A 27,523-nucleotide genomic window follows, 5' to 3' on the forward strand; every position below is an offset into this window, starting at 1 on the left:
CTTTCAGGAGGTGTAGTTCCAGACTCTATATAACATTCAGGAGGTGTAGTTCCAGACTCTATATAACATTCAGGAGGTGTAGTTCAGACTCTATATAACATTCAGGAGGTGTAGTTCAGACTCTATATAACATTCAGGAGGTGTAGTTCCAGACTCTATATAACATTCAGGAGGTGTAGTTCCAGACTCTATATAACATTCAGGAGGTGTAGCTCCAGACTCTATATAACATTCAGGAGGTGTAGTTCCAGACTCTATATAACATTCAGGAGGTGTAGTTCCAGACTCTATATAACATTCAGGAGGTGTAGTTCCAGACTCTATATAACATTCAGGAGGTGCAGTTCAGACTCTATATAACATTCAGGAGATTATAGAATAGTTGTCCTCAAGACTATAGTAGTAGAAGTAGTAGTACTTACTTTTGAACATTTTTATTCATCTCTGCTGTATTTTTTTTTTGGGGGGGGGGGGGCAAACGTCAGCAGACATTATTTGCATGCTTGCGCTGGCTAATAATAATAATAATGAAAAAATCAAATAAAAAGTGAAGCTTCAACTTTATTGTCATGTGTGTTAATACTTGTGTTGTGGCAAGCTTACAACGTGTCACAAAGTGACACGTTGTAAGCTTGTAGATCTGCTATTTCTGCTTTTTTTATATTTGAAATTGTGTGAACATCTTTCAACATGGAAACGATTATGCAAAAAGAATATTGTGATTATCTCAGATTATGTAATACTTGTGACAGGCAGTGGTGGAAAGTAACTAAGTACATTTACTCAAGTACTGCACTTAAGTACACTTTTCAGGATTTTTTACTTTACTGGGTTAGGGTTAGGGTTTCAGTACTTTTACTTCTACTCCACTACACCTCAGAGGCAAATATTGTACTTTTACTCCACTACAGTTATTTGTAAACTTTAGTTACTAGTTACTTTGCAGATTTTGATTATTATTACAAAACATACATTAAGCACTTCAGCCCTATATATATTTATTACAGGTCTACTCTACACCATGTATGAGGTGACCTGGTGAAGCTTTGCTCTGAAGTACAGGTCACATTCAACGTAGGACGCCAGGTTACCCACGTCGAAACGCCCAGAGATCTCCTGAACGTACACCGGCTGTCTGAAAGCAAACACCAGCACGACTCATGTGTCAAATAAGACAAAGCATCTGTGTCATTTTACATTTCTTTGGCTATTAAAAAATAGCAAATCTACAAGTTCATAGTGCGGCACCGAGTGCCGCACTATGAACTTGTAGATTTGCTATTTTTTGAAAAATGTGTGCAAATCTTTGAATATATATATATACGTGTTTTGAAGCGAACATTTTTAACTCCAATATTTGCTTCTGGGGGTCCCTGAACAAACTATTCTGATATGGGGGTCCGCGGCCAAATACATTTATTTAGAAAACATTTTTAGATACAGTATGTATTTGGCCGTGGACCCCCATCTCAAAATGTGTTGTTCCAGGGACCCCTCAGAAGCAACGATTTGAGTTACAAATGTTCGCTTTTAAAAAAAATATATATATACATTCAAAGATTTGCACACATTGTCAAGATCTTTAAAAGAAAATAGCAGAGCTACAAGCTCACAGTGAGCTTGTAGCTCTGCTATTTCTGAATAGCCAAATAAATATAACATGACAGATGCGTTCCTAGATTGAATGAGTTAAAGGCAGGGTAAGGGGATTTTTTTGTTTGTTAAAACAAAGCGTTTTGTTAAAAAGGTTAAAGCTCTGTATTCTCATAGTAATCATTGTAATAGAGACTCTTTATGATTAAGACAGGGATGGAGAGACACGGAGACTTCTGTTACTGAACATACACTCATTTCATGCATTAAGACCAGGAACGCATCTATATCATTTTGAGATTTCTTTGGCTATTCAAAAAATAGCAGATCTACAAGCTCATAGCACGGCACAGAGTGCCGCGCTATGAGCTTGTAGATCTGCATTTTATTTTATTTTTTATCGTGGAAAATGTGTCGAAATCTTTGAATATATATATATTTTTAAAGCAAACATTTGTAACTCAAATGCTTCTGGGGGGTCCCTGGAACAAATCATTTTGAGATGAGGGTCCCTGGAACAAATCATCTAAACATCTTACCTTGGAATGAGCCAAGATACGAAGTTTCCTGGAGCATCTTTCTGTTCTATAGGAGCTTCCTATGAGAGGAAAAATATATTCACATTACGTGATATCTTAATGTTTTTCTTTTATTTTAAACGTATCCATATTCTGGTTATGACCATAATATCATAATAATAAATTGACCAATCAGGATGGAATATGAAAAATGGGACAGATCTGTGTTGATCACATGACTATAGAGATACTGTGTACTGATTTGCATGATGTTTGGTCAAAATCTGTAGGAGTAATATCCTACAGATCCTACAGTAATATATTTAAAAAAAGTTTTTTACAAAGATCAGCCTCCTGGTGGCGCTATAACAGGCCCATGTGAGAGATCTCGGGCAGAGGTTCTGCTCTGGCATCCAGGGAGTGTGTGTGCACAGTGTCCCGTCGATCGGGCCATCGGTGCCGGAGATTATGGTGCAAAACATAGTCATAGACAATGACTGAACAATACTGTATGTTGGAGATATATTGGGGGGAAAAAGAAGAAAGCCAAATGGGGAGGAGATTTGATCTCTATGTGAATGGAAGGATGCTCATGCTAATAGTCTACACCAGGGGTCTTCAACGTTTTCAGGCCAAGGACCCCCTAGCCGAGAGAGAGATAAAGCAGGGACCCCCTACGCTACATTGTATAAAATTGTGTTTCAGGTTAAACCTTTTTTTTTACTTAGTCTGCTCTTTTTTCCTCTCTACACCTATACCTCTTTGCTAAAAATAGCCGATCTACAAGCTCTCAACGCCTCACGCTGCGAGGCGTTGAGAGCTTGTAGATCGGCTATTTTTAGGCTAATGTTCCCCTCAGAAAAGGAATTCTAGGGTTCAAGTGGTTAATGTAAAAAAACGAAATCCTATCACACAAAGATTTGGCGGACCCCCTGTAGTAACTCTGAGGACCTCCTAGGGGTCCCGGACCCCCTGTTGAAGACCCCTGGTCTACACCCTCCCCAGGCCAAAACCATCTATAAACAATGAAACAGGGCGGATGGGGGGGGGGGGGGGGCTCACTTAGTAAGAACACATACAGTTAGGGCTCTGGTAAAACTGCAGGCTAATCACCTGTGTGCCGTGGATGATATGAATGTCATTTAGACATTCTGGACAGGAGTATTATGGGTTATTATAGTGACTGTATTATGGGTTATTATAGTGACTGTATTATGGGTTATTATAGTGACTGTATTATGGGTTATTATAGTGACTGTATTATGGGTTATTATAGTGACTGTATTATGGGTTATTATAGTGACTGTATTATGGGTTATTATAGTGACTGTATTATGGGTTATTATAGTGACTGTATTATGGGTTATTATAGTGACTAAAACTAGTGACTAAACATTTTAGTTCTGATTGACCAGGCCACATAATGACGAACGCACGCATGCACGCACGTACGTACACACACACGCACGCATACACACACACACAAACTTACCCTCTTTTCTTCTAGAAAGGTGTCTAACTGCGGGAGGCTTCTCTTGGAAAACACATAGAAACAGGGACACTGAGGGACAAAATGTCACAGAAATGATCAGGGACAGTTTCTTGCTTCGTTCCCAGAGTTTTCATCCAGACATGCAAATCATGAGGATTGATTCCCATTAGAAAAGCTGACTGACAAGCAGCTTTCAAGAACACTCTCAATATTCTCTCAATATTCTCTCAATATTGCGATGCTGATCTCGTAAACGTATTCATTTAAAACGATACTAGACACGTTTTCAAGCTTACAGTCACAATAGTGTCTCTTGTTGTTGGCTGCGAGCGCTCAGTGCTTTCAATCACTTTTCAAATCCATTTCCTGTTAACCTCCCTCTGTGGCAACAGCTCAACAAACCAACATCAACACGACTCCATGGACAGAGCAGAGAGAACAACACAGTGGGCCTCATTTATCAACGGAGCGTATAAACTGGCGTATATTTTTCCAGATATTCGGCCGTACACCAACGTCGAAGTCACATTTATCAAAGGATCCTATACAGCCGATCCTAGCGTACATCAGGTCGGAGCTTTGATAAATCTCACGTCTGAAAACGAGCGTCATTTAAATAACACAGCCTTAAATATTCACAAAAGCCCCGACTTCACGACATGAAGAACCAGAATACGACCCAAACAAAGCATGAAAAGCCAATAAGAAAGAGCTCGCCTCGCCACACACGCACACGCCTCTCTCACACACACACACACACACACACACACACACACACACACACACACACACACACACACACACACACACACACACACACACACAACTTTGTCTTTCATGTAATCCGTACCGTAGCGGTACAATCTTTGTCACGTAGGCTTGTAGCCTACATGAATGACATTTTATGATACCAATCATATCGCCATGAATGGAATACGTTTGTATATTAATTTATTTAACCCATACCGAGCAGTGCGCGTTCGAGTTACACTAAAATAAAGCCCTCATGTAGGCTATTCCCATTTCCCAGTGAGACTCGGACCGTCGGGCGGGCGAGTCCCGTCCCGCTCCGCATTAATGAGAGATAGCCTGGAGAGAACATTAATGGATGAAGGCTGGTGTGTGTTGGACCATGGGTTAAATGTCTCATCTCCCGGTGGCCATGAAAATATAACAGCAGCGCCGTTGCACCGGTCTAAACTCCCGAAAGTGCCCTCGCAGAAGCGCTCGTATATTTTGAAAATAGCAGATCTACAAGCTCACAACGCATGCTGGCCTGTGAGCTTGTAGATCTGCTATTTTCAATGCAGCCAGATCTACAATCTTATCTGAATGACTGTTAAAGCAGTTTGTTTAAATTACTTTATAAAATGTTATATTTTCACAGGGATTATTTATTAGTGTAGATATACATTTAGGAGTGGATTATGTGTCCAGATGCCTGGTGCTCCGCAGGTCTAGAATGGAATAAACAGGCGCAGCCAACGTCAACAACTGCTCCCGACCAGACGTGAGATTTCAGCCTACGGTAGGATGAAGCCAATGTCAGGATATATTGATAAATGCCGAAAGGTGCGGTGATCTCGCCGTACGCCCAGTATTTGGGCTGCACCGTGTTGATAAATGAGGGCCAGTAAGACTTTCACCCATTCAATCGGGGAACGAATCTGTGTCATTTTACATTTCTTTGGGCTGTTCAAAAATAGCAGATCTACAAGCTCATAGCGCAGCACCGACTGCCGCGCTATCCAGACATGCAAACCACCAAAATATTTTGTTCCAGGGACCCCCCAGAAGCAAATATTGGAGTTAAATTTCTTTTTTTTATAAAAATACATATATTCAAAGATTTGCACAAATTTTCATGATGAAGATCTACAAGCAGATCTACAAGCTCGTAGCTTATATACAAGCAGTTTATCTGCTTGTATATACGCTATTTTTTTAACAGCCAAAGAAATCTGAAAATGACACAGATGCGTTCCCGGTCTTAATGGGTTAAAACAATACAAAACAAAACAAAACATTGAATCAGCCAGAAAACTGTGAGAAGTGATGCAACAGGAGACCCAACTCAGGCGGTATAACGTCATCTCAGGCTGTGTTCACGCTATAGCTGTAACAAAGCTACAAAAACAGCCAAGCGTGATGAGCAACATTTCTGTCAAGTCATGGTTGAAGTGTTGCTCTGAGCCACACACACTGTGTAAATGAAAACAGCACAGAGTGAGGGAACTACTTAACGGCAAGAAGTCTTTTTGTCCTTCCATCTACAGAATGGCGCAGGAATTATGAGGGATGAAGGGCGTAGAAATGGTGAAACAACAACATATACGATTGATTGACGCCTCACTGCGTCACTGAAGCGCTGAAAAAAGGTTGTAGCGCGCAACGACAGGTGTCAGGTGTCACTTTGTAGCTTCATGTGGCTTTGCTGCCACTAGTATGAACGCAGCATCAGGCTGGGACACAAATCCTCTCTTTAGCAGTGTTTATTTTGACAGCAAATTTTGATTTAGTTTTAGTCATAGTCTTTTGAATAAAATTCCATTTAGTTTTAGTCATATTTTAGTCACCTGAAATGTTTTAGTTTTAGTTTGTCTAGTTTTAGTTGACTAAATATCCTAAGATTTTAGTCGTCTAAATCTACAGTTGATTTAGTCGACTAAAATGTATGTTGGCGGCGGTGCCTTGATGGCGTCGTAATGGCTGATTTTACACTTGGTTGCTGTGCTGAAAATAGCCGATCTACAAGCTCACAAAGTGTCACAGTTGTGAGCTTGTAGATCTGCTATTTTCAGAGCGCAACACACGTGTGCAACCAAACATAAAATGACTCGTCCCTCACTAACATTTTAGTCAAGTTTTTATTTGTTGACGACATTGTCAATATATTTTGTCTTAGTTTTAGTCGTCATAGCTTATTTTTTATTTGGTTTTCATAAGTGAAAAATGGTAGCCGACGAACATTTTTCCTCATCGTTTTAGTCGTCAAAATCAACACTGCTCTTCATAAAACTAACTTTACTTAAATACAGTAAAGTAAAAATACTTCAATACCACCACTGCTGACTGACTGACTGAACCAAAAAAGTCCACTTTCAGAGATTACTTTGAACCCAGGTAAGGAATTATCCTTACCTGGCTGGTTCAAAGTAGTGGCCTATGGCATGTCATTATAGGCCACAACGAAAACTTTCTAAATATCTTCACGAATATCTGAGTGAAAATGTTGTAACATAGCATGGTGTAGATGTGTTGTTAGAAGAGGGCTTACTGCTCTCCTAGACGTGGTGTCTGTAGGAAGAGGTTTCTCCTTCATGCAGATCGCCCTCAGGTCTTCATCCACTTCCAGGATCCCATATTTATGAGTCTCTGTGTGAGGAGAGACAGACATGATTCTGCTGTCTGTGTGAGGAGAGACAGACATGATTCTACTGTCTGTGTGAGGACAGACAGACATGATTCTACTGTCTGTGTGAGGAGAGACAGACATGATTCTGCTGTCTGTGTGAGGAGAGACAGACATGATTCTGCTGTCTGTGTGAGGACAGACAGACATGATTCTACTGTAAACCATTGGTCTTCCAAACCTTTTCAGCCGAGACAAAAACGTTAAATTTGGTGTCTCCCCCGGACCCAAACTTAGAAAAATCGATGACATACATTTACCACTTAAATTACCTCTATGGAATAGCTTTTTGTAATTAGTAATGCAGGGGTCTTCAACGTGTTCAGGCCAAGGACCCCCCATAGCTGAGAGAGAGATGAAGCAGGGACCCCCTACTCTATATTGTATAAAATTGTGTTTCAGATTAAAGTTCTTTTTTTTACTTAGTCTGCTCTTTTTTCCCTCTACACCTACAGCCTCTTTGCCAAAAATAGCCGATCTACAAGCTCTCAACGCCTCGCAGCGCGAGGCGTTGAGAGCTTGTAGATCTGTTATTTTCGGCAAATGTTCCCCTCAGAAAAGGAATTCTAGGGTTCAAGTGGTTAATGTAAAAAAAAAAAACGAAATCCTATCACACAAAGATTTGGCGGACCCCCTATAGTAGCTATTTTATTTAATTAATGCATTTTGTTTTTCTTTTCAAATATTTTTGAAAATCTCTCTGAACATTTTGGATTTTAGAAAATGTTTTAAATAATTGTTTTTTTTGGCGATTTAAAAAAAAAAAGCAAAACAAAAAAGAGGGACATTTAGAAATGGGACCGGCTCCCGACTTATTGTTTGGGTTGTTTCTACTGTTGGTCACTGGGAGCTGACCAGTACAACCACAGTCTTCTACGGTTGGTCACTGGGAGCTGACCAGTACAACCACAGTCTTTGTGAAAATATCCTCCTGACATATTGAATATCCGAGTGTGGTCCATAAAAATGTCAATAGAACATTCAGAAATCTAACAGAGAGCTTTACCTTCATCTTTACACTGGTAAGACAGAAGCAGACAGTTGTCTTCACTCTGTGTCTGCAGCTCACAGAACCTCTCCTTCACCCGCCTCAGACTGAAGTCTTCTCTGAACAGCGTGTCCCTTTGTTAATACACAGAAGAGACCTTTAATCACATCGCCAGAGAGAAGCTTCATCCATTGGGACCGGGAACGCATCTGTGTCGTTTTAACATTTCTTTGGCCAATCAAAAATAGCAGATATATAGATCTGCTATGTGTGATCTTGAAAATGTGTGCAAATCTTGGAACATATATATACATTTTAACTCAAATCTTTGCTTCTGGGGGTCCCTGGAACCAAATATTTGCAGATGGGGGTCCGCAGCCAAATACATACTGTTGACATGAAAAGGTTTGAGCACCTCTGATGTTATTGCAATAAGATTTGAGTTACAAATATTTGCTTTTAATATATATATATATATATATATATATATATATATATATATATATATATATATATATATATATATATATATATATATATATATATATATATATATATATATATATATATATAGTACACACACACACACACACACACACACACACACACACACACACACACACACACACACACACACACACACACACACACACACACACACACACACATATATATTGAATATTTACGAAATTTACACATTTTCAAGTTTTTTCAAAAACAGCAGATTTATATCTATATCTGCTGTTTTTGAATAGCCAAAGAAATCTAAAAATGACACACAGATGCGTTACCGGTCTGAATGGGTTAAAGGGCAAGACCACTGTGGTAGAGGTTTGGGTTGTGTAGTTACCTTGCCATGATGTAACTCCAAAGGTGGACAAGAAATCTAAAATAATTGCTCCATTGTTTAGAAATTGATAATTCAAAATATGCTCCTCATTGACTTACATTGTACGGTGAAACAGCTCTCAAGTCAGTCTTTTAGCACGTAAACAAACGCTAATCAAGTTGATTCAGACAATATACAACATCACCAAACCCAGTACTGTTTGTTTTTTAATAAAAATCTTAAGTTCCCGTTGATTTTACTATTTGAAGATCCAGATTCACGGATCCAGTCCACGGATAAAAATAGTAAAATCAACAGGAAGTTAACATTTTTATTAAAAACACAAACAGCACTGGGTTTGGTGATGTTCTATATTGTCTGAGTCAACTTTGTTTGCATTCGTTTATGTGCTTTGAGAGCTGTTTCAGTGTACAATGTAAGTCAATGAGGAGCATATTTTGAATTAAGGTAAGGTAAGGTAAACTTTATTGTGCCGAAGGAAATTTGGCTTGGGCTTTCACCCCAGCTGCAGCAACACACAAAACAATGACAAAGACAAAATTAAGCAATATTACACGAGAGGATGTGCTTTACCGTCATTATTGGCACTTCAGTGATGCGGTCAGGAACGAGGCGGAGCCGAGTTCCGCCAGCATCACTGAAGTGCCAATAATGTAGGTAAAGCACACCCTCGAGTGTAATATTGCGATTATACAACAGTTACCAACAAAACACATCCAAACGTATTCATATTGTGGGGCAATTCATAATAAAAATGTTTCGCTATTATCCGTTTCCCTGTAAAGAGAAGAGTTTATTTGACTGAGACATTAAACAGTCCCTGTAGCAGCGCTCTGAGGCACCGACTCATCAACACAGCTGATTCCAGTAGGCTATATGCTCCGTCGTACGACCGTGTCACGTGGCCAAAATAGCTGATCTACAAGCTGACAAGGCGTCGCGATGACGACGCGTTGTGAACTTGTAGATCGTCTATTTTCGCCGTGCGATAGCTGTGCAAAGCTGTTTGTTCTCCGGTGGCGGCGGTGGGTCAGGCTACTGTCTGTTTGTTTTCCTATCGTGGGACAGCGTGAAGTCACAGCACAGCTGTGCCATATATGGTCTAATCAGGTGCAGACTGCAGTGCGGAGTGATTTATTAATGTGATTAGGCCCGTGCTATCATGCTGGTTTGAAGCACAGCTAGATAGCTATTTCAACCAATCAGATTGCTTGGTCGGAACTACCTGTTGTATAATACAAAATACATAACAGGGGGGGAGGACGACACAACATTACACAAGTGCACAGATAGTGGTCAATCTACTCTTCACGGTCAATGCTGTTTCAGAGCCTCGTTTAGCATTTTAGTTGACACCGGTACAAACGTAGTTCCAATTTGGTTCGCTATACCTTCTCCCAGAGGGCATCATTACAAACTTTCCATGTAGAACATGGGTAGCATCACTGACTATTTTCTGAGCCTGTCTTAGCGTGGCCTGCTCGTAAATAGACTGCAGAGAGGGGAGTTGTCTTACTCCTATTATCTTCCCTGCAGTCTGCACCAATCGGAGCAATTTGGACCTCAGTTGCACTGAGAGATTACCAAACCAAACTGTGATGCCAAATCTGACCAGACTTTCCAAGACCGCTCGGTAGAACACTAACATAAACTTTTGGTCAACACCATGAACCCTGAGACGGCGGAGGAAATGCAGTCTTTGCTGTACTTTACTACAGAGACTGTCCACATGTGTATTCCACGTTAGCGAGTTGTCGAATACTAATGCCCAAGTATTAATATGAGGAGACCTGTGAGATGGTCGAGTGATGAATGACCACAGGCCTGTGGTCACAGATACTCCTAGGGTCGAACACCATCTCCTGTGTCTTCCTCACGTTGAGAACAAGGTGGTTGTCATGGCACCATGTTACAAACCTCTGAACCTCTTAAAAATATCAATTTCTAAACAATGGAGCAATTATTTTAGATTTCTTGCCCACCTTTGGAGTTACATCATGGCAAGGTAACTGCACAACCCAAACCTCTACCAAAGTGGTCTTGCCCTTTAAGCTTGTGATTTACGACATCATCATCTTCATGTATGAAATGTGGTCATTTCATACACACCACACATCAAAGCTGGGTGTTATGTTTATAAATCATAGTAAAACATACCCTCCAATGACGATGACATCATCTTCTATCTTAAAGTGCTTCACAGCCAGCTGCAGACAGGCCACGGCTCCAAGACGCTCCTGTGGGAGAAACACATGTCTTTCTGTCTTAATGGGTAAACACTGTGTTATGTAATAATGTTCATTGTGGGTGTGGGTCATTTAGCTTTGTTCTGTCTGACTAACACCCACTGTACGTGAAACACACCCAAAATTAAAGGAGTAGTTCACCAAAACAATGACTTATTTTCTATCAATTACACACCCCGGAAGCCTTGATTTCATGGAGTTTTCTTTTTTTTTTGGTCACATTCCTAAAACAAATTCAGTTTTTTCCCCACTTTGAGAACCAACGCTCTAAACGGTACCGTTCTTACATCATTAGTCCTGGTCTGGTCGTTGAGGACGTGGACCATGGAGAACCCAGCCGCCCACTCTGTGAAAGCTCCATGGTAAACACTGTTGGTCTGTGGAACGTTACCATGGAGCGAGCACACACACACACACACACACACACACACACACACACACACACACACACACACACACACACACACACACACACACACACACACACACACACACACACACACACACACACACACACACACACACACAAAATATATATTAACCTATTCAAACCGGGAACGCATCTGTGTAACCACTTTAACCATTATACTATTAAATAATTAGCTGATCTACAAGCTGATAGCGCAGCACTCGTGCCGTGCTATGAGCTCATAGATCTGCTATTTTTGAAAAAGCGGTATTTTTGAAAAACCACTATCCTGGTTACCGCCTTCCCGAATACAAAAAAGATATTCAGGGTCCCGAAAGGGACTAGTAGCCTGGTAAACCCTCCTTCCGGAAACATTTGTAATTTATTTCAGGAGTGAGTCTGGCATGATCGCCCATTCTGCAATTTGGACTGTGGGCTGGAGTTGGGCGGGAGTAATACCGTAGACTGACAACCCCTTCAGCCAATCAGCAGTGTTCCCCTTCAGCCAGTGCATTTTTACCACCTCCAGACTAATGTGACGCAACGGGACTTTTGAGACGGCCATGCTCAAAATAGGTTGCCATATTCGGATACATGCGTGTCACTGCCCGCCCCTGCCGGTTCTCTGAATTTTTATTTTTAAATAGGCTCTGTCATGATTAATTGACCACATAAATGAAGTTAAACAACTACATTCTATCAAAGAGATATCTTAAAAGTAAATTCCGTGCCTCCGAAAAGAAGTTTGAGAGCCATTAAAAACCCAAAGTAAAACGTTTAACTGCCCACAGAAAACAATGGCGGCTCGTTCCATTTTTGTCGGCTGCACTCGGTTCCATTCGGGCTCACTCGAACTCGCCACCAGATTGGCCAACTTTCGCTGTCAATCACAGAACGATGAGCAACAGCGCTGATAGGCTCGGTTCCAAAAATAAGTGAGTTTTGGACACTGACCAATCCTGCACCGTGATTGGCCAATAGTCTACAACGCAGTCTACACCCCTAACCCTTCCACAGTCAATGCAAATCTATACTTTTGCAAAGTCAGCCAATCACATTACAGCTAGTGTCATCACCACTAGCTGTAATGCGATTGGCTGACTTTGCAAATGCAGGACTGTGATTGGCTAGCGAAACACATGACACATGTGCAGCCCTATGAATAGCAGTATGGACTTAAAAAAAAGTCATTTGTCCTTTTTTGTAAGTGAGTCATGTTGTGATGACCACACACCGCCCACTTCACACTGGGTGTGATTTTTAGCGGCGCTAGCCGCTCTATACCTTTAGGTATAGAGCGGATATTAGCCCTCTATGCCTGGCTTTTGCGTCAACGTTCTGATTGGTCAGGTGCGCCAACGTTCTGATTGGTCAGGTGCGTCAACGTTCTGATTGGTCAGGTGCGTCAACGTTCTGATTGGTCAGGTGCGCCAAAGTTGTGATTGGTCACTATTCATGACATCACTATGATGTCATGAATATAGAATTCGATGTCTATATAAACGATGACAATGACTTCATCTTATTATTCATTTGGCTAAAGTCTCCGTCTAGGTAAGTTATTTAAAGTTAATATGACGAATAGAAAGAGAAAGATACAAGAACAGATGAAGGGTGAATGTATAGAAAGTCTGAGTTCGGGACCCAGTCATCCGTTATGACAGAATGGTTTGATAGAGACGATCGAGAATCCAAGAGTCCGTTAAGGTTCTGATTGGTCAGGCCCGTCAAGGTTCTGATTGATCAGGCCCGTCAAGGTTCTGATTGGTCAGGCCCGTCAAGGTTGTGATTTGTCAGGCAAGGGGACTATTCATGACATCACTATGATGTCAAGGTTTATTTTTTATTTCCTCATGTTTTTTTTTGTATATATTTTTATTTGGCTAAAGTCTCCTTCTAGGTAAGTTATTTAAAGTTAGATCCTCAATTTAACTTTATCTGTCGTCGACGCTCTGATTGGTCAGACCCGTCAACAAAGTGATTGGTCAAGCTTCACATGACACATGGCTATAAACACATTATAAACACATATCGATGACATAATGTATTCAAAGGCGCCGCTACCTTCACACAGGGTGTGATTTTTTTGGTAATGCGCTAGAAACGCCCAGACAAGCCTTCATGCCAGACTCACTCCTGAAATCAAATGGAAATTAGATTTTCCGGAGGGAGGGGCTTTTCCGGGCTGTGGGACTAGTCCCATCCCTAGAGACCATAAGGGATGTTAACACTTACAACAACATAGATGTGTTCCACACAGCCAGCAGAGGTCAGAGCATGGACCCAGTGTGATATTAAAGCTTGGTGTCCGACGGGCAGCAGAGGCTTGGCTCTGCCGGACAGATGGCTGAACTGACCGCTGGTGTCTCTCTCCAGGTCTCTCTGCAGCCTGGTGCCGTATCCTGCTGCCAGGACCACCGCTCTCATTGTGAACACCTGGATGGGTCAACATCATATAGAATACATATTATATAATAATATAACATATATAGCACTGATATATATATAATACAGGCCATTGGTTCTCAAAGTGGGGTCCGGGGACCCCCAGGGGTACATTACATTACATTACAGTCATTTAGCAGACGCTTTTATCCAAAGTGACTTACAATAAGTGCATTCAACATAGGTAGGGAACGAAACTACTAATCACCAGAGGTCTTAAGTGCATTTCCTGTAAAAACAAGCAACCAAGAGTATACCTAGCGCTAAGGTAAAAGTGCAATATATCAGCTACCTACTTTCATAAACACATGAGATAAAATAGCCAAATCAAATGAGCACGAGCTAATAGATCCAATACAACAATACAACAATAGTTCCTACAACTAGTTAACAACAAGTAGGCCAGGCAAAGAGGAAGGGTAGTGTTTCCTGAAGAGGTGGGTTTTCAGCCTGCGGCGAAAGATGGGCAGTGACTCTGCTGTCCTGACATCAGGGTACTTGAGGGGATACCAGGGGGCCCCCAGCTAAATGATTTATAGGAACCAAATGGACCCTTATGGTTCTGTAACTCTAAGAGTGTACAAATGGAACCAAATGGACCCTGACGGGTCCATTTGGTTCCATTTGTACACTCTCAGAGTTACATTAACATTGATTTCACAATATAAATTGGGGTCCCAGAGGTATAAATGCCATTAAATGGGGGTCCGTCGCCTAATACATATCAAACTGGGGGTCCTTGAAATTAAAATGGTTGAGAATCACTGCTAGAGAGCCGTAAAAATCTTCTCTTATGGGGGTCCCTGGCAAATCTTTTCAAATGGGGGTCCGCGGGCTAATAAGTGTCAATTTGGGGGTCCTTGACATGAAAAAGTTTGAGAACCACTGTAATATAGGCTATAGCTATTAGCTCTCATTATGAACACCTGGACACATAATATAATCAGTGGTGGAAAAAGTACTCACATTTATTACTTAAGTAAAAGTATCAATACTAACAAGTAATATATATATATATATATATATATATATATACACACACACACACACACACACACACACACACACACACACACACACACACACACACACACACACACACACACACACACACACACACACACACACACACACACATATGCCTCTGAGATGTAGTGGCCTAGAAGCAAAAGTACTGAAAATTGTAAATACTCCAGCAAACTTAAACATACCTCAACATTGTACTTAAGTAAATGTACTTAGTAACTTTACACCACTTAATATAATATATAATATATAATATAACATATATTCTTATAATATATAATATAAAATAAAAATATCTAATATAATACGTAGTATATAATATAATATATAGCTATCAGCTCTCATTGGATCAAACAACTGTACACACTTTACTGTAGGTTCACAGCTTTCACTGTAACACCACACAACACATTAAGAGTTATGGCTCGACCAGAACCAGAGTTTTAATTCATGTATCCTGAATCGGACTTGTTGTTGTTTAATATTTCACTATTTAACTGTTAATGTTATTGTCATTGTTTAATATTTCACTATTTAACTGTTAATGTTATTGTCATTGTTTAATATTTCACTATTTAACTGTTAATGTTATTGTCATTGTTTAATATTTCACTATTTAACTGTTAATGTTATTGTCATTGTTTAATATTTCACTATTTAGCTGTTATTTACTGAAATAAATCCAAACCCAAACCTGGACTTCAGCCTCTCCTCTCTGTGGTGTGTCTGTGGCAGGTGTTACATCGGAATTAGTGACCTATTGAATCCGGTCGTGGTTGCGTTTTTCTGTCGTCTCACAGTGAAATTACAAAAAAAAAAAAAAAAAAAAACGGTATATAACTGTATATGTTTTGTAATAGTAATCTAAATCTAAAAAGTAACTTGTAACTAAAGATGTCAAATAATTGCAGCGGTGTAAAAAGTACAACATTTGCCTCTGAGATGTAGTGGAGTAGAAGTAAAAGTACTTAATTGTTCCACTGCGCTCCCTACAGATCTGGTCAATGTAAATTACCATCGACCAGATCTGTAGGGGGCGCAGTAGAATAAAATTAATAATTTACATCTGTCGGACATATTTACATTTATGCCCATAAAGTGTATTCTACAGAGAATGTGGGGTCCTGAGAGGCCTCCCACCCTGGACAATAGACTTTAAACAACACAAAACAGCCTTTGTTTCAGTGAGTAGTGAAGTACTTTAGTTTATTTTGACTAAAGACGGAGACCTCTCACGGCAGTGTAATGTTGGCTCTATGAGCAGAGCTGATTTATCCTCATTTTCAGCTCAATGCACAATATATCAGCAGAATCTAGGCTTTGCTGCCCTCCTGTGGTGAAAATGAGCAAACATGTCTGTTAAGTCAGCGCTGTCAACCATTAGAGAACTTCCGGTTGCTCTTCAAAATAAAATAAAATTCTGTCACAGCGAACGCTATGAACTATGATTGAACTTCCGCTTACTGAACCAACTTGATGTTCCATCATAACCCTGTGCATCCGGTCTAGAAAGGATACGGAAACGGGTTGTGTGCGAGTTTAAAAGCATGAACAAATGACCGGATACAGTAGGCGGGCTGTAGACAGGATGTGAGCACAGAACAGTAAATAGAAAGCAGAATGCCTTCCTTATTCACCGTACGATGACGACGCGCCGAAAATAGCCGATCCGTAAAGCTTGTAGCTCGGCAATTTTCGACAACGGCGCAGCCGCAGTACCCAGTCACAGAATTCCATAAATTATCAATTTCAGTGTAACACACCGGAAATCTCTGTTAAATTCTGAGACCTGACTGTGTTTACATCAACTAGCCAGCTAGTTAGCTAACAGCTATCTTCTCAGATGATGTAAAAACAAGCCTGTATTTGTTGTAAAACTTTCTTCATTTCAATCGACAGTTTGTATTAAATAACCTTCTATCCTTTAGAACAACAATAAAATACGTAACACATTATAATAGCATGAAGATAAAATAAGGCTAACAATAGCTAAAGCTAACACAAACTGCGCAAGCGCAGTGCTCTATACAAGACTTCTGGTTTTATTTTGAAAAGAAAGCGGAAACACTTGACTGACGTCAGAACTGTTGACGCGTAACTTGACACGCAATGATTGATTTTATTTTGAAAACCCTTTACCGGAAGTAGACAGAAGAGCGTTCGCCTTTGACATCACGTGACTGTGTTTACATCCGGTAGAATGTTAGCATGCTAGGCTAGCAGTTAGCCTGCTAGGCTAGCTAGCTAGCTAGCTCCTCTAATGAAACGTCCTTCATTTGTTGTAAAACTGTTTTTATTTTAATGAGTCCAACAGTTAGGTTAAATAATCACTAATCGTTTATTATAAAAAGTTATTACAGTAACTCTAATAATAAATAAAAACACTTTACTAAATGACATAGAGTTGGTAGATCAACCACCAGATGGCGCTATTATCCACTTTTTAGTGCATTTTGCATCACAATGACATCTCAGAGCTCAGAGTGCTGAGGTCATGATGAACCACAGGAGGGCGACACTGAGCCGTTTTCCTTTCTGACTGAGAAGAGAAACCAGGCAGTGGGCTTCTGATTGATTGATTGATGTACTTTATTTAGTAAGACATGAGAACAACAGTACATGGAAGTACAAATTCACAATACAAGGTCTACTAAACTGGAAGACTCATAAAAGCACTGAGCTTGTTTCAAATGAGTTCCCCATGCACACAAATCATGATGACATATAAGAGACAGACAGATATACACAACTACTATAGAATGTCATACAATCAGTTTACAGGTTACTGGTATGAAGAGTGAGAAATATGTACAAAAGGAGAAGGAGAGAGGGGGGGGGGGGGGGGGTAGGTTAGGTTAGGACTTAGACAGGGGCCATTTTCCAAAGAAAACAGAAAACAGTAGCAGATCTACAAGCCCACAATGAGTGGCCTCCGTTACGCCTTGTGGGCTTGTAGATCTGCTATTTATGGAGTGCGATATTATATATATATATATATATATATATATATATATATATATATATATATATATATATATATATATATATATATATATATATATATATATATATATATATATATATATATATATATATATAATATATATTATTATTCAACTAGTTCTATAATAGATTCTATATTATATATAATTCTATATGAATGGATTCTTTTAATTTATATTAATAATATCTCTGCTGTCGTACACTATAATATGTATAATAATATAATATTAATGAATATATCTGCTGTCGGACAGAAATCAGCAATGTCCAAAATATTAACTTTTCAGGAAATTCACGTTTTTAAGGGGTCTATAAATAACATTATTTGAGAGCGGCCCTAAAACATAACTTGTCATATGACAGTCATGGCGCAACTTTGTTCCTGGTTTTTGTGATTTATCCATTTACAACCCGTACATCTACATAAACGTTCATATTTCAAATATAAAGTGCTGACCCGACGACCACAAATATAACACGTTGAAACGGGTGAGTCTAAGTACCTGCATCTTCCGTATTGTTCAATAAAAAATCATTTTAATCTGATTGGTGGCCATTTTCTCATAGAGTTATAATGCATCAGCGTGCAATACACCTGCCAGCAAATAGGGTCGCGTAGTTGAAAGCATATGAAGGACATTTGAGAAAATGGCCACCAGTCGGATTAAAATGCTTTTTATTGAACAAAACGGAAGATACGGATACTTAGGCCCAAGCGTTTCAACTTCTTACATCTATGGTCGTGGGGTCAGTACGTTATATTTGAAATGTGAACGTTTATGTAGATGTACGGATTGTAAATGTAGAAATTTACAAAACCAGGAACAAGTTGCGCCATGACGCATGTGACAGACGAGCGTCATGTGAACTATGGCGATGAGCAGAGCAGTTAGAGAGAACTCACTAGCGCTCTGAAGAACCAGAGGCTACAGGCACCCCGGCGTCACAACATTCGATAGGTAACCGGTTTCAGTGTAACGCGTCATTTTGTTTCCGTCCACAAGCCAGCAGACCACGCCCCGCTATCACGTTGAGTGCGCTGATTGGTCCGATTGTCTCAGGAGGCTGGTCATCAGACACTGCAATGACTGTCTTGACAATGACAATGCTGGAGACTAGACTAGAGTAACTAAGTACATTTACTCAAGTACTATATTTAAATGCAATTTTGAGTTTTTTTTTTTCTTTTCACTTTACTGCAGTATTTCCAGTTTTCAGTACTTTTACTTCTACTCCACTTAATCACAAGAGGCAAATATTGTACTTTACTCTACTACAATTATTTGACAACTTTAGTTACTTAGTTTGCAGATATTAATTATTATATTAAAAAACATTAACCACTTCAGCCCAATTTTATACATCAGCTATTTGAAAATTGCCAATCTATGACACCAATACTTTTTTTTATCATTATATCATTTTGAATTCCAGACTTTTACTACTACAGAGTACTTCTACATTGCAGTATTGATACTTTTACTTAAACATTTGAGTGCTTCTTCCACCACTCAGACCACTGGCTCCTCAGTGGATTACTCTGACGTCCAACACAAAGAAGAGAAGCATCATGACAGATCTGTCTGAACTCACAGGTCACAGGATCATCTCACAGGCGGTGACTTGTGGATGCATGATTGAAAATAATTTTACTGACAGTGTCGCCGGACAAAACAAAATACATATCATTTAGGGCAGGGGTCTTCAACAGGGGGTCCGGGACCCCTATAGGGGGTCCTCAGAGTTACTACAGGGGGTCCGCTAAATCTTTGTGATATCTTTTTTTTCCTTAACCACTTGAACCCTAACATCCCTTTTTTGAGGAGAACTTTTACCAAAAAATAGCAGATCTACAAGCTCACAACGCCTCGCAGCGCGAGGCGTTGTGAGCTTGTAGATCGGCTATTTTTGGCAAAGTGGTTTAGGTGTACAGGGGAAAAATAGCAGACCACGTAAACAAAAAAAAGTTGAATCTGAAACACAATTTTATACAATATAGACGGGGTCCCACTCCCTGCTTTATCCCTCTCTCTCAGCTAGGGGGTCCTTGGCCTGAAAACGTTGAAGACCCCTGATTTAGGGGCTCCTTGACATGAATAAGTTTGAGAACCACTGATATTATAGCAACACACTTTTAAAAGAAAAAGACAGTTAGAATTTAGAAGACACTTGTAGAATCCCCCAGAAGCAGAGATTTGAGTTAAAATATATATATATATATATATATTCAAACTAAAGATTTGCACACATTTTCAAAAAGAAAATGCAGATCTACAAGCTCATAGTCTGTGCCGCGCTATGAGCTTGTATATCTGCCATTTTTGAATGGCCATAGAAATCAAAAGATGACACAGATGTGTTCCCGGTGAAAATCAGACCAAGTTGAGCTGTGGAACAGCAGCATTAACACAACTTAAAGAGACAACACAGATGACCTTTTATTTATTTATTCTCCAACTTAAATGGAATGCTTTCACGCACAAATGTATCTTTTCTCCCCCCCCCCCCAACAAAAAAATGTACTCACAAATTTAACGAATAGAAATATGAAAACAAAAACCAAAGCAGACAGTTTCATCTCATGTAAATCCATTAAGACCAGGGAACGCATCTGTGTCACTTCATGAGCTTGTAGATCTGCTATTTTTGAAAAATATTTTGAGATGGGGGTCCGTGGCCAAATACATATCATTTTGGGGGTCCTTGATATGAAAAAAAGTTTGAGAACTTTGTAGCAACAAAGTAAAAAAAAAAAAACAGTTAGGATTTAAAGAAGACATTTGTAGAATCCCCCAGAAGCAAAGATCTGAGTTACAAACGTTTGCTTTAAAAATATATATAAGATTTGCACATTATTTCCAAGATTTTTCTAAAATAGCAGATCTACAAGCTCATAGCGCGGCACTCGGTGCCGCGCTATGAGCTTGTAGATCTGCTAATTTTTGAATAGCCCAAAGAAATCTTACAATGACACACAGATGCGTTCCCGGGCCTTAATGGGTTAAGTACAAGTGGTTGGTGAAGTGCATTTCATCTTCAGTCGGCCTCCTCGGCTCCGGGCTCGGCGTCCGCCTCAGGCTCGCCGCTGCGCTCCTGTGTGACATCATTTCCTGCTTCCGGGGAGACCGAGGCCTCGGGGCGAGACGTCTCCATCGCTTCCTCGGCTTTCTGCGGTTGCGGCGACGGCGTCTGTTCCACCTGAACAACACACACACACTTATGATTATGTCTGATCCACCTGAACAACACACACACACTTATGATTATGTCTGTTCCACCTGAACAACAAACACACACTTATGATTATGTCTGATCCACCTGAACAACAAACACACACTTATGATTATGTCTGTTCCACCTGAACAACAAACACACACTTATGATTATGTCTGTTCCACCTGAACAACAAACACACACTTATGATTATGTCTGTTCCACCTGAACAACAAACACACACACTTATGATTATGTCTGTTCCACCTGAACAACACACACACACTTATGATTATGTCTGTTCCACCTGAACAACAAACACACACTTATGATTATGTCTGTTCCACCTGAACAACACACACACACTTATGATTATGTCTGTTCCACCTGAACAACAAACACACACTTATGATTATGTCTGTTCCACCTGAACAACAAACACACACTTATGATTATGTCTGTTCCACCTTAACAACACACACACACTTATGATTATGTCTGTTCCACCTTAACAACAAACACACACTTATGATTATGTCTGTTCCACCTTAACAACAAACACACACTTATGATTATGTCTGTTCCACCTGAACAACACACACACACTTATGATTATGTCTGTTCCACCTTAACAACAAACACACACTTATGATTATGTCTGTTCCACCTTAACAACACACACACACTTATGATTATGTCTGTTCCACCTGAACAACAAACACACACGTATGATTATGTCTGTTCCACCTTAACAACACACACACACTTATGATTATGTCTGTTCCACCTGAACAACACACACACACTTATGATTATGTCTGTTCCACCTTAACAACAAACACACACTTGTGATTATGGCGCTCATGTATATTGCTCAACGGCTAAAGGCGTGGGAACCAACCAACGCTGGCTAGAGTTAGAAGGTTCCATTCCCAGAGTATAGCTGTACAAGCACAAGCCCTAACAGTACGTTTTAACAGCGGGCGACTCTCGGGCGATGCCGGGCGACATCGTCCAAAAGATAAAGAAAATCCATCTTTCATCGCCCCCCCGCCCACTTCGCCCGATCGCCGGCTCTCATAGACTTTCTTTATCTTTTGGACGATGTCGCCCGCGATCGCCCGAGAGTCGCCCGCTGTTAAAACGCACCGTTAGGCCCCCTGGCCCAGCCAATCAAATGGTTACAACGTTAATATGGTTCAAACCCAGGTTGATTTTATGAGTCATACGATGTAATGATGATGTCAATGCTTTAGAGTAGACTAGCATCAATGATCCAAGCTTTTATAGTCGTTTGTGTTTTTAAACACACAAATTAGGGGTGTCACAATATATCGTCTCGCTATATTAAAACGTGACCATAATATGTATCGTTGTGACATCATACTATATCGCAATACCCCCTGCAGAGGGGAGGGGTGTGTGTGTGTGTGTGTGTGTGTCCAGCTGACACTCGTTGATGCTCGTTAATGTTACATGCATCGAGGCAACAATGTCTCTGGACAAGGGTTTGGTGTGGTCGAGGTCAGGGAGGGTGTTTACCAATGAGAGAGCCTTACGGCTTAATAACATTACCAATGAAGAGCCCAGGCTGAATGCCCACTGTACATAATTATCCACAATAGAACAGTTATTAGCATTACCATATATTTATCTTCTTAACCTGTTGCCCTCATATGTATTTGTTTGTGCTTGCCTTATGGCCTGCATTATTACTAACACCATTCAGTGTTCCGGCTGGGATCAACAGAAACCCACTACGTAGTGCACTTTATTGGCATCACTTAAAGGACGACTTCACCCATTGACATCATCGTTAGGCAAGATTTCAAGTTTATAATTTAGATTTTTATTAACGTGAGAACAATGGCTTCTATTATTGCATTGCAACTTTCCAGGAATAGAGGATATGCGCATGCTTAAAGTGAATGGCACATCGAGTGGCAAAGAGAGTGGCAAAGCAACATGCAAAGTGAGTTTAACATTGTTTAATGTTGTTTAATGCAAACAGATATGACTTTTCTGTTTGGATGCATGGGCTGTCAAGGCCAGAAAGTATTTTTTTGACACTCAGTAGGCATTCCGGCATAACTTCCGGGTTTGATGATGATGTCACACGCATATCCTCTATAGAAAGCCTGCAGTTTCTATTAGCTTGGATTCCCCATCGATGATGTCACTGGTAGACGGGACTCTGAAGTGTCCACAGCCCTCCTCTGAGACACAGACTGAGTATAAGACAATGGTACCATTTTATCACAAACATTAGTGAGGACCAATTAATTATATGTAGATAGGTTGAAAATGGGTGAAGTCGTCCTTTAATATTAATGTTGTTTAGTCAATTATTTAGGGAGCCCACGTGCAGTACCCTTTGCAGCCCACAAGGTTGAGACACGTTACCTGTGTTACAGTGTTACTGGCGTCCTCCTGACCGGCTGGTTCTGGATCCCCCTGCTCCATTGGTTCTGGGTCCTCCTGGGTGCTGATGGCCGCCGGCGCAGGCGCTGGCGCCGGCTGCGGCTTCTGGACCGGCTTTGGTTGGTCCTCCTTCACAACGATCTCTACCACAGCCGGGGCCGCCGGGATAGCCACGGCGATGGGCGGGGCCACAACCTGTCATACGCACGAAATGGCACAAGACGTTGAGGAGGATGACGACAAAATGGAGGAACGAGAGGAGAACGAGGAAAGCGAGGGATTCAGGAATGATCGTTCAAATAGACATTATGAGTATCGTTGCTGACAGGTAGAAACTTTTTTTTTAAATGTTTTCTCGTCAATTAATGCTCTACTTCATCATACAACAGTGTCACGCAAAAATGGTGAAAATAGCCGATCTACAAGCTCACAATGTGTCGCATCGCGACACATTGTGAGCTTGTAGATCTGCTATTTCACCGGCTTCGGATGCTATCATTGCACTGAACTGGGACATTATCATGTTTAATCAGACTATTGATTGGTGAGATACTGACCTACCGGCGATTGATGAAAGTTGGGGCAAACGCTCAACCCCAAACATGATTTAGGATTCTGTGCCTATCGGTACCAAGGGTCGCGCTAGGATTCTAATCTGCCGGTCCCAATGTCCGGCAGGATTCAAATTTATCGGACATCTGACAAAAATAACGGTCATAATTATTTTTATGCATTAATGACAAGCAGGTGTGTAAATACAGCCTAACACTTTAGGCCTACAGCATTATATTTTGGATTGAGCTATTTGAACATGAACCATCATAATACACACATTTTATATAGCAGGGTCATCTTACACAAATACATGAATTACCTACATTACCATTTGCGCATGCTGCGTGTTGTTTCTCAATAATCAATTGCGTTTGAATGCATTTTCTAATCAAAGGGCACTGCACACAATTGGGCATTTCAGATTAATTTTTTACGGTCTTTGTCATAAAAAATCGGTCAAAACCGGCAATTATCAGACTAGCGACCTCTGATCGGTACATAACTCTATCTGTACATAACTCTATCTGTACATAACTCTATCTGTACCTATAGAGTACATAACTCGGACGGCGCTGAGTCAGCTCAAGCGAACTTCGTAACGTTCGGCACGGCAATTCGCTCACTTTAGCTCGCTCGGTGGTGCCTCTCGTGGCTCAAGTTGGCTTGAGACGGCGCGCCTCTGTTGCGGTCCTAAACTATACTTTATACAAAACACCTACTGAGCCATACAAGATAATGTCCCATTCAGTGCATTGACAGCATGTGAAATGGGTGTGGCTATTTTAACTATTTCTGACGATTTTCGTTCCATTTCCTGAAAAGGTTTTTGACATAAAAGATTTCCACCGGACAGAGACGATTTTCAGGTATTCAAGGTTTAAGTGTTAAGTGTGCGGCCGCCTACTGTTGAGTGTTTATTTTGTTCATACATACCGTTGGGACGGGGCGAGGAGCAGGGACAGGGACAGGAGCAGGTTTCTGATGCCTCAGGTGGTCCGTGGCGTGTTGTTGTTGTTCCTCCGTCACCTCTCTGGTCTCCACGGCGGCCGGAGGAGGAGGAGTGGGTTCTGGCTCCTGGGCCTTCCTGTCAGCCTCCAGGACAGACATGATGGAGGTGGGGATGTGGGCTTGCTGTTCTCGCACACACACAAACACACACACACACACACACACACACACACACACACACACACACACACACACACAATACAACTCAACATTAGAACAGGGCCGACATTCAGTGCAGAGTTTTAGACCCCATACAGAATCTTTCTGGGCATGCCTGTAAAACATATAAATAAAAGTTGAATGGATTACAGAAAGAAGGACTGGACATTGTTGTCGATCCACCTGAGGAGACGCTCACACCAACAAAACCAATGTTTTCTTATGGTTTTGAAGCATCTGCATTCCACTGTTTTAATTGATTTGATTCCTTAGTCTTAGCCCTTTCTTGTGTTTTTTTCCCCTTAACACATTGGGTGCCAGCATTTTATAATAACAGATTACGTTCGGTGCTGAAATCTCACCATTGAGCTGTCTCACGTTTAAGCTGTAGACTCCACGACGTGCATTCCATGTGAAAAAAAGCATGCGTGCATTTTGCCCGATGGTCCTGGCTAATGCCTGGAACGATCTTTCACGCGGGTCACAACGGCAAAGCGATCGCCCATAGTCGTTTTACCCAACGTAAAAAGTTTGGGAGTTATAGGGGTTTTAGAGAAGGAGATAATAACGGAAGCGGATGGGGAGCCATGTTTTTGACACAGTGATCCATCTGGCCCTTCCTTCTCAGAATCGCCTAGGGTGATTCCAGAGCTGCTCCAGCCCCTCCCGTGTGGAAAAAAACGAAAAAAACGAAAAGACCAAGTTCAGACCGTGTTCGGCACCAAAGCGCTACTCTGTGTAAACACGGTTCAGACCGTGTTCGGCACCCGATGTGATAAAAAGTTGTTTTTCTTTGTTCTTTTCTCATGCCCCCATGTAAAGCATCCTTGGGTACTTAGAAAAGTGCTACATAAATGTTGTACACCAGTACAAGGATGTGGTTTTACTGGGAAGCTCCAACATTATGAATATCATATAATGTCTAAAAGTGTGTTGCTGTAAGTGAGTGTCAAGCAGCAAAGCTATCATAGGCTTTGATTATTTAGATTTCTATTAGTATTATTTTATACTTTGGCTATATTCAAAATGGCAGATCTACAAGCTCATAGCACGGCACCGAGTACCAAGCTGCGATCTTGTAGATCTGTTATGTTTTGAAAAATCGGTAAAATCATGTTTCATTTCAAATCTTTGAATATATATATATATTTAAAGTGAAAATGTTTAACTCAAATCTTTGCTTCTGGGGGATTCTACAAATGTCTTCTGAATCCTAACAGTTGAAAAAAAAAAAATATATATATATATATATATATATATATATTGTTCCAGGGACCCCCAGAAGCAAAGATTTGAGTTAACTCACTGAGTGCCAGGATTGCCAGAATTATTTCAGAATTGATTCTGAAAAGTGCCAGAGTTTTTTTCACAGAAAACAAAAAGTGCTTAGGAAGCGAGATACAGCCTTTTTCAGTTCTAAGTTAAACAAGGAGTGGATGGAGCTGCACATCTTCAGATGATGATATCTTGGGTTCTGAACATGTTTTTTTTTTTTTTCATTATTATTTCAAAAACACGTCAAACACGTTAATGGCACTCAATGAGTTAAAATGTTTTAAATATTGCTTCCGTCCCATTTTGGGGGAGGTCAACAGTCTGGGCTTGTGAGACGAGATGAGACGACCTCCTGACCTGGTGAGGGGTGAAGGAGTGGACGTGTTGTACCTGGTGAGGGGTGAAGGAGTGGACGTGTTGTACCTGGTGAGGGGTGAAGGAGTGGACGTGTTGTACCTGGTGAGGGGTGAAGGAGTGGACGTGTTGTACCTGGTGAGGGGTGAAGGAGTGGACGTGTTGTACCTGGTGAGGGGTGAAGGAGTGGACGTGTTGTACCTGGTGAGGGGTGAAGGAGTGGACGTGTTGCAGCAGAGGCTCCCTCATCTCGGGACAGCGCTCGAACACGCTGGTCAGCTGGGCCGAGGGCAGCTGCAGCAGGACGCTGTAGGACTGGGGCTTGGTCCGCTGGCAGCACTTCACGAAACCCTCCCACACCTTGGGATACTTCCACACCTGTCAATCAATCAAATCAAAACACCACCGTTACCATGGTGAGGATGTGACATTTAAAGCCAAAAGATCAAACAGAACTTGATTAAAACCCAGAGAGAACATTTGTTTGTTACCAGTGGTGGGAGAAGAACTCAGATTTATTTTACATAAGTAAAAGTATCAATACAACATAGAAATA

At 40.8% G+C, this 27,523-nt stretch overlaps 2 protein-coding genes across 3 annotated transcripts in view; both read right to left on the reverse strand.

Annotated features, from left to right (window-relative positions):
- Positions 1-18: 18 nt before the first annotated feature.
- Positions 19-16,654, reverse strand: LOC311064209 (uncharacterized protein). 2 transcript variants are annotated; one of them, XM_084084031.1, is made up of 10 exons: positions 16,617-16,648; positions 15,674-15,705; positions 13,744-13,944; positions 11,387-11,476; positions 11,011-11,090; positions 8,022-8,137; positions 6,881-6,978; positions 3,604-3,672; positions 2,133-2,191; positions 23-1,135 (listed from the first exon to the last, which is right to left on the reverse strand). In XM_084084031.1, the coding sequence occupies exons 3-10, from the start codon at positions 13,933-13,935 to the stop codon at positions 1,015-1,017; spliced, it is 825 nt and encodes a 274-aa protein (XP_083940157.1). In that variant the 5' UTR covers positions 13,936-13,944; positions 15,674-15,705; positions 16,617-16,648; the 3' UTR covers positions 23-1,014. The 2 variants fall into 2 exon arrangements, with proteins under 2 accessions (XP_083940158.1, XP_083940157.1); XM_084084032.1 differs by lacking the exon at positions 11,387-11,476 and having other exon boundaries at positions 19-1,135; positions 16,617-16,654.
- Positions 16,655-20,919: 4,265 nt separating this feature from the next.
- Positions 20,920-27,523, reverse strand: part of sympk (symplekin) — a 39,580-nt gene continuing 32,976 nt past the window's right edge. The window contains exons 24-27 of the mRNA XM_084084684.1: positions 27,169-27,345; positions 25,105-25,302; positions 23,599-23,811; positions 20,920-21,180 (exon numbers count right to left, since the gene is read on the reverse strand). Of these exons, the coding sequence (XP_083940810.1) occupies positions 21,019-21,180; positions 23,599-23,811; positions 25,105-25,302; positions 27,169-27,345 (750 nt within the window). The 3' untranslated portion in view covers positions 20,920-21,018. The remainder of the gene's footprint in view (positions 21,181-23,598; positions 23,812-25,104; positions 25,303-27,168; positions 27,346-27,523) is intronic.

This window comes from Gymnoscopelus microlampas, assembly GCF_963454915.1.
Source record: "Gymnoscopelus microlampas genome assembly, chromosome: 17".
NCBI classification, from domain to species: domain Eukaryota; kingdom Metazoa; phylum Chordata; class Actinopteri; order Myctophiformes; family Myctophidae; genus Gymnoscopelus; species Gymnoscopelus microlampas.

Bases quoted from the DNA above. Each gene is read 5' to 3' on its own strand.
- LOC311064209 (XM_084084031.1), bottom strand. From the start codon at position 13,935: ATGAGAGCGGTGGTCCTGGCAGCAGGATACGGCACCAGGCTGCAGAGA. The intron at 11,477-13,743 runs GTAAGTGTTAAC...AACGTTCCACAG, and splicing joins TGGAACACATCTATGTTGTT to ACCAACAGTGTTTACCATGG. The intron at 8,138-11,010 runs GTATGTTTTACT...GTATTAACAAAG, and splicing joins GATGTCATCGTCATTGGAGG to GGACACGCTGTTCAGAGAAG.